At 40.9% G+C, this 8,366-nt stretch overlaps 1 protein-coding gene across 2 annotated transcripts; it reads left to right on the forward strand.

Annotated features, from left to right (window-relative positions):
• The first annotated feature begins 241 nt into the window (after window positions 1-241).
• LOC106587135 (fibroblast growth factor 3-like) lies at window positions 242-6,531 on the forward strand. Of its 2 annotated transcripts, XR_001324375.2 has the most exons (4): window positions 242-2,303; window positions 3,802-3,905; window positions 4,566-5,730; window positions 5,773-6,531. XR_001324375.2 is itself a non-coding variant. In XM_014175181.2 (3 exons), the coding sequence occupies exons 1-3, from the start codon at window positions 2,027-2,029 to the stop codon at window positions 4,950-4,952; spliced, it is 768 nt and encodes a 255-aa protein (XP_014030656.1). In that variant the 5' UTR covers window positions 242-2,026; the 3' UTR covers window positions 4,953-6,531. The 2 variants fall into 2 exon arrangements, 1 of the variants encoding a protein (XP_014030656.1); XM_014175181.2 differs by having other exon boundaries at window positions 4,566-6,531.
• The last annotated feature ends 1,835 nt before the right edge of the window (window positions 6,532-8,366 follow it).

Below are 8,366 nucleotides of genomic sequence, written 5' to 3' on the forward strand. Positions count from 1 at the left end.
TGGGCTGCTATAGGCCATAATTAAAATACTTTCTGAAAGAAATAGCAGACCACATCTTAAGTCCCAGCAACCCAACATCTGTCAGAATCAAGCCACATCAAGACAGTCTCTCGCAGAAACGGTCACGAGCACAACGTATGACATACATAGGTTGGCTGATGTTTTTGTATGTTGTCTGACTCGCAGGCGTCTACGATGCGCAATGCTTAATATGTTATGGCCACCTTTCTATTGACTCAAATAAACTACTTATATTTGACAGACAGGGGTACCACAATACCGTATTCGAAGGGAAGAGAAATTAAAAAAGTTCACTCCTTAGGGAGTTTTGAAACATGGCCTTCATAGCATTCTCTGGAATAGCGCCAAAGGGCAGAGAGATTTGTAGACGGTGCTAATTACGAGAATAGTGACCATAATGCGAACAAGATGGAAGCAATTTTGGCAGTAGTCATTTGCGTGTTACTCTTCCGCCCACCGGCTGCAACATAGCCGGAGCCTTAATATTAGGAATAGCATCGCCTGGAACAGAGGAATGAATGAGCATATTGTGCAGAAGGAGACAATAAAATTGTGGCCTGCAATGGGGACTCAAACATTGGATTAATGCCAATAATGGTGCTTCTCTGCTTATTCAAATCTGCTGGAAATGTATCATGAAAAGTTTATTCTCCGTCTTTTGATTATAGTAAAACCAGTCGATTGTTAAGTCAACATGGAATTTAACGGTTTGCTCTCCGGGATGACGATGATACGAAATTCTGAGGCTATCGGTCTGTGACAAAAGGGTCATTTCCGAAAAGTTATTCTGTAGCTTGCCACACTCTGTCCCCGTGCATGAAACATGCGTTATTGGAGATAGGCGATGCTCTCCATCAGAAGCACATTGCTTGAAGATTCCGTTGTGAAAGTATCTCACCAAAAGAAAGATTCGGACAAATTATAAAATACTAGAGCTCATAAAAATATATTTATTGCGTAATCTTTAATGACACCTGCTAGCGTTAATAAATTGGTAGGACAGTCACTTGAGATATTTGGACCACCCTAAAAATGAAATTAATATTTAAAAACGAATACATTTCGATTATTTGAGAGTATGAAACACATCATATAAATTAGGCTGGTTTGAGTATCTCATCAAAATCCAATAGGAAAAAGTCTGAAACGCTCAGTTAAATTGAATCTATCAAAGCACTTAAACAAACCCTAGCCTAATTTATAATATTACGTGAGCCACTTTTTTTTTTTAATATGGACCTAATAGGCCCTAAGAAACTGAGCCAACTTTTTAGGGTTTTCTGATCATTGGGTGTGCTTGGTTAGGATAATTGAAAATATATAAAAGTTTGAAGATGTTTCAAAAACCCTAAATATTTCGTTTTGTTAAAGACTCCTACCTTCACCTGTTAAACTGAATTGATAGGGCACTTGGATAGGCGCACATGTCTTAAACCACAGTGTATAAATGGGATGTATAATTAGTTTTTTTATATATTTCAAAAGAGGAGTTCAGAGGAAAACCCTGCCATCAGATGGCACGCTCTTTGAAATGCGATTTGCCGCAATAAGCCACTGTGTGTAATGCTGTGTCATTTTATCCACGCTGCACTCTCTTGATTCACACAAGGCTGATACCTTGCCTCCCCCTTTCCTTTCCGGCTATTGTCACTGGAAGGTTCTTTTATATCTGTGGACGTTGTCGATCAGCGAAATCTCACGATAGGCTCCTTGTAGGATCCAGAAGTTTTTGCAGTCCTCTGTAGGGAGAGCAAAGGTGACGACAACGCCAGGACGAGACCACACTGTTGTCAACGCACCGGCTCTAATCGATGACCACGGCTTCACCAAATCACTTCAGATAAAGAGACTGCGGAGGAGCACTTCTACTTGCCAATGTTTCGTGGGCAGGATCATTGCGTTTTGCCGACACCACAGCAAAGGCAAACGCCAACTCTTTAATGGGACCCCGGATGCCATTTCTATCCATTCTTGCCAGAATCTTACGATATACAGCCATGCCACAATGGTTATAATTCAGCTCCTGTTGTTGCTGAGTTTCTTGGACCAAAGCAAGCAGGATTATCTGTCTCCGAGGCTTGCTAGGACTTCAGTGGCGCCTTGTGCCATTGGCCAGGCGTGTGACCCAAGACAGCGGAGAGATGCTGGGGGACGCGGTGGAGTCTACGAGCACCTCGGAGGAGCACCAAGATGCAGAAAACTTTACTGTGCAACTAAATATCATTTGCAAATACATCCAAGCGGGAAAATAGACGGTTCTCTTGAGGAAAACAACCAATTAAGTAAGTATAGGCTATAATTCATTTTGTATTTCCTTTATATATGTGTAGCCTACAAAAAGAGGTTATGGGTAGAACCAAACATGGTTATATGCTTGCTTCATATATGGCACCCCTTAAGGTTCTACCAAGAACCGAAATTGGTTCCATATAAAACCCTATGGAACCCAAGGGTTCTGATCAAAGAACCCTACAAAAGGGTTATATATATAACCTTGAGGGGTACCATAATACATGAAGCAAGCAATATAACCCTTTTTGGTTCTATCCAGAACCTTTTTTTCCTAAGAGTGTATATATTTTGTTTTATATTGAAGATCTCATGTGGTTAAAGAACAGTCTTTATACGCATTTGAATAACTTAATTATAAAGGAAATATCTGTTGAATTTAATAATGTATGTTTTAATTGTGTGGCGCTGGCAGCATCATTCCATGCGATTTGAACTAGATTTTCATTCATAGCTGTGTTAAGGTAGTAGCCTATAGCCTACATTTGGCTCCCACTTTTTTCATTAAAGATGTAGAAAAGTGTGTGTATATCTTAATACATATAGCTAAAGCTGTGACCGTAAAGTGTATATTTGCCTCTGTGGGACAACATTGGTTTAAAATAGGTTAGGCATGCTCTCTATAAAACAGTATTAGCCTATGGGGTACAGTAGATCATATAGACGACAACACCGGTAGGTAAGCTTGTGAAGCATACTTGTGAAGCAATCTTTACCAAACTGATCACTTCCCACTGTTCCCCACGTAAACTGCCTCCAGACTACTTCATCAGGGTCAAAATTACGGTGTTCACAGATAATTGGTATACTGAATGGGTTTCCTCTTTGACTTGGGCGGTGTAATCATGTTTGTAGATCTTTGAAAACGTGACCAGAGGACACTTGTTCTCTGTTTTATTTAAACACTTAGGCCTAGTCACTTATCAGACAACAGAGCGCCCATTAGCCAAACCCAAACACTAAAATGAGGCCTATTTCCATATGAACGTCAGAATTAACAGACTATGAGAGACACAATAGCTGGGTCGTAGCGGATGTATTTATCCAATCAATGACGATTATCCGAAACCACTAAATACCCTACATAGACTAATCAATGCATGAGGATAGAGCAAATAAACCCAAACGTAATATTTTTCAATCTTCTAAACATCCAATTGGCTTTTAATTTATCAAAATTATTTGCGCGCAAATTGACTTTTGATGACATTTCAACCAACAATTTAAAAAAAGATACACAGTACGGCCTATTTTATTAACATTTCATAGTCGTTGTATTTCTACATCCGACACTTAACCAAAACGCGTATTATCCAGATAAACCCAACGTTTTTCTGTGCGTAATGGGGCCCAAGAACTGCGAAGCCACTGCATGTCATCAAAATGATAGCGTCATGAAGGAGAGTACTACTACTCCTATAGTCTACTATAGCTGGATGTAAATATTCTTCAGAATGCATCAATGCATAACATTTGGTCTCATCTTCTCAGGCATCATGGAGATCACAGCAGTTGATGTTGGAGTGGTAGCGATAAAGGGGATATTTTCCGGGAGATATCTGGCCATGAATGATAAAGGACGTCTATACGCCTCGGTAAGTGTTATGTCACATTTGCCAAGATATCTAGATATGCATTTAGAGGATTCGGGTAACAAGGAGCGGTATTTGATTCCATCTAGCCACTGTGGTGTTTATCTTGCGTAAAACTGCACCAAACTGTAGGGATTTCCCTAAACAACCTCTCTTACCTGAGGCTTGTGCGACTGCTCCAACTAATTGGCCACTGCTCTAGTTCAAGAGTTTGAAGCAGCCCATCATCACTGCAAGGCAATATGATCAATCAAACGGAATGTGTTTGTGTGGGTGTTTGGTTTTACTATCTTTGTGGGGAACAGAAGTCCTCACAAGTGGGGACAAATCACTGGTCCCCACAAGGAAAAATACTTTTTTTATTTTAGGCTTAGGGGTTTGGGTTAGAATTAGGGTTAGGGAAAAATTGTATTTTGAATGGGAATCAATTGTTTGGTCCTCACAAGAATAGCAAAACAAACGCGTGTGTGTGTGTGTGTCAGTGAATCAAGGAGGCCTAATTGAATAGCTTTTGCAGTAATCATGTGAAATTGTGATTTCATAGATTCAGGTCTATTTGAGCATTGGTCCAGGGCCATAAATTAAGGATTAATGAAAGGACTGACTGACAATGATGAAAGGTTGACAATGATGAAAGGTTAATCCATTTTTTTTCTCTTTCAGGATGTGTTCAACCAGGAGTGTGAGTTCCTGGAGCGGATTCATGAGCTGGGCTACAACACCTATGCTTCTAGACACCACTCCACCCTGCAGCCCCCTGCAGGGGGTGGCAGTGGCAAACGACGAGCCAGTGCCAAGAGGCAGTGGTATGTGTCCATCAATGGGAAAGGCCGGCCAAGGAGGGGCTTTAAGACGCGCAGCACTGACAAAGCCTCCCTTTTCCTGCCTCGAGTGCTAGGCAATAAGGACCATGAGATGGTGCGAAAGCTCCGTGACAGCCAGAGGCACCCAACTGGACAGCAGAGTCCCCCTATGGGCCGGGCTGAGCACCGGAGACGGAGACACCGGGCCAGGGGAAGAAAGGGCAGAACCAAGAGGCCTGGTGACTGACTGACACTGGCCACTGTCTGAGAGCAGTAGGCCCCATTTCTCCGCTAAGGAACACTCGTTCACGGCACATGAAACTGACCAAAAACGAACTTACTGAAATATCTGCCTTAGATACTTGGATCAGTCAGTGGCAGCAAACTATACTTTGTTGTACAAGCTCCCGCCAAAATCCTTGCTTGGGATACATGCAACTCGAACCATCCCCCACAACTATTGCAATACCAACACAAGACTTGCCTGGGAATTCGAGTTAGGCACATATATCTGAGGTTAGAGCTACCACTACACAAGTATGAAAGGGATGATACGTTTTGTCTTTGTTTTGTACATACATGTGTGAATGCAACTAAAGTCAATACAGCTGGATATCTTCCTACTGTTGTATTACCTGGAAAAAGACAAGTTGTTTTTGTGTTCTTGTGGAACTTTTTAAAGATCATAAATACTGTATGTTTATATGTGTAGAGTTATTTTTAATATCAGTTTCATTTATCAGCAGCTTTAAATTTGGGAAAATGAGTGAGAGTAAGAACTGGACATCATTCAAGTGCTTACAGATACCAAGGAGGTGGTATGCTCCATCATTCAAGTGCTTACAGATACCAAGGAGGTGGTATGCTCCATCATTCAAGTGCTTACAGATACCAAGGAGGTGGTATGCTCCATCATTCAAGTGCTTACAGATACCAAGGAGGTGGTATGCTCCATCATTCAAGTGCTTACAGATACCAAGGAGGTGGTATGCTCCATCATTCAAGTGCTTACAGATACCAAGGAGGTGGTATGCTCCATCATTCAAGTGCTTACAGATACCAAGGAGGTGGTATGCTCCAGAGAAATAGAAATACAGCAAAGCACTTTTTCATACTAACATAAAAAGAAAAAAGTAAAAACATGAACACATTTATTTAGAAATGTACTTAGGATGTGATAGTCTACTGTCTGTAAACTGCGAGAAGTACTTTGTATATTACTAATGATATGAATATTTATTTGATACCTGTGTTTAAGTTATTGATGAGATTGTTTCTACATTTACCAATGTTATTATTTTTTACTTCGTTGTAACCAACCAGGCGTGCCCCTCACTCAAATGTATGCTAACAAGAGATATTGTCAAAACAAAAACGGTCAATCTGTCTTGTCAAAAATTACCTTGTTTTGTTAATTGGTGTAACTAGCTAGTACAACTGAACAGACAAAATACAATCAAATTTACTTACCGAATCCGCTCTGTCAATTTTTTGGGGGGCATGAGACCACACTCAGCAGACTCCGTTTGGTCCTGCCCATGACCATGTTTTGCACTTCACCCCAGGTTGGGTTCGTCTCTGTCAGTTCTGACCTCACTGTTCCTACACCAGGTAGGCCTAGCTTTGGCCTTCCATGTTACTCATAGATTGGCGTTCTGTTCAGAGCATGGGGGGTGATACAGCTTTGTTCCACTCCATGTTAACACAAATATGTCATTGTCATGATTTTTTCCCCACCACCAATCAATTATTTTATGGTGAATGTTGAGTCATGAGGCTATAGTGAACACTGTAACATGTAAACAATAAACTATTAAGTATTTGGATTAATGTCCTATGGAAATGTTTAACCTGTGAACATTGTGTTTAAAAGGGATTCTGGGGTTAAGAGGGAGGTCTAATTTTAGCATCTGAGTTACTTCTGTCAAGGTAAGGTGATTTTTACACAGTTTCAAAATAATATAGGCTACTGATGGCAACATGTACATTTTAAAAGCTGAATCGTTGTTTATTTTCAAGTACCAGGACCTTGTAGCTTGCCTTCATCAACCCAATAGTGTGATCCCACAGTCCTGAAGTAGAATGGCTCTCATGGCCTTCCAGCAGAATGGAACTCTCTCAGGGGAACCAATCCCTTCTCTGTGCTGTACCCTTCTCACTCATTCAGAGTGACTGCACCCGTTTTAACGAGAGAGAAAGTGTTAGGGATACAGTAAGATGTTTGTTTTTTTCTCCAAATTGAGCGTTTTTTTTTAACTGCAAGCACTGAATCTGGTCATTGAATGTTTAAAGTTTATATGAAAAACTGAACCTAGCAACCAACCACTGTGTGCTGCTAAATCTATAGGAGCATATAAAGAAGTGTTATCCTATACCTTGAGGTTCTGAAAGCTTCCTGAGCATGACAATAGAACGGCTCTGGGGGAACCTGGGAAGCTGTGTCGACCAAAGCCTCAGATCCAATAAACAAGGCAATCCCTCCTGAAAAAGAAACTGTGTGATAGAAAGTGTAACACGTTGCTATAGTTTGTTATGAATGCCAAACTCTAATATTACTTAACAGGAATGTGGGACTTCGGATAAGTGGAAGTACTTGAATTAGCCTTCGTCTTTCCCCGCCCGCTGTCTTATTTTAAACTCTCAGCTGCAGCTCGTCTAATCTGACGGGACAAATAAGCATATCTTCATCTCCACAGCCTAATGACTAGGGCCTAGGCTAAGCGGTCCCCCTACAAATATATGCATTTATTAGCCGGACAATAAAATCTACATTCTGATGTAGCCTAATATCCGCTGGCTGACGAAAATATATATTTCCCAGGAGAGCATTAGATGAGAATTATATATACACTGAACAAAAATATAAAAACGCAACATGCAACAATTTCAACAATTTTATTGAGTTACAGTTCATATAAGGAAATCAGTCAATTGTAATAAATTCATTAGGGCCTAATCTATGGATTTCACATGACTGGGCAGGGGAGCAACCATTGGCCCACCTAATTGGAAGCCAGGCCCACCTACTGGGGAGCCAGGCCCAGCCAATCAGAATTCGTTTTTCCCACAAAAGGGCTTAATGACAGACAAAAATACTCCTCAGTTTCACCAGCTGTCCAGGTGGTTGGTCTCAGACGATCCCACAGGTGAAGAAGCCTGATGTGGAAGTCCTGGGCTGAAATGGTTACATGTGGCCTGTGGTTGTGAGGCTGATTGGACGTACTGCCAAATTCTCTAAAATTACGTTGGAAGCGGCTTATGGTAGAGAAATGATCATTTCATTATCTGGCAACAGCTCTGGTGGACATTCCTGCAGTCAGCATGCCAATTGCATGCACCCTCAAAACTTGAGACGTCTGTGGCATTGTGTTGTGTGACAAAACTGCACATTTTAGAGTGGCCTTTTATTGTACCCAGCACAAGGTGCACCTGTGTAATCATGCTGTTAAATCAGCTTATTGATATGCCACACCTGTTAGGTGGATGGATTTTCTTGGCAAAGGAGAAATGCTCACTAACAGGGATGTATACAAATTTGTGCACAACATTTGAGAGAAGCAAGCTTTTTGTTCATATAGAAGATTTCTGGGATATTTTATTTCAGCTCATGAAACATGGGACCAACACTTTACATGTTGCGTTTATATTTTTGTTCAGTATA

The sequence above is a fragment of the Salmo salar genome, chromosome ssa26 (assembly GCF_905237065.1).
Source record: "Salmo salar chromosome ssa26, Ssal_v3.1, whole genome shotgun sequence".
NCBI lineage: Eukaryota > Metazoa > Chordata > Actinopteri > Salmoniformes > Salmonidae > Salmo > Salmo salar.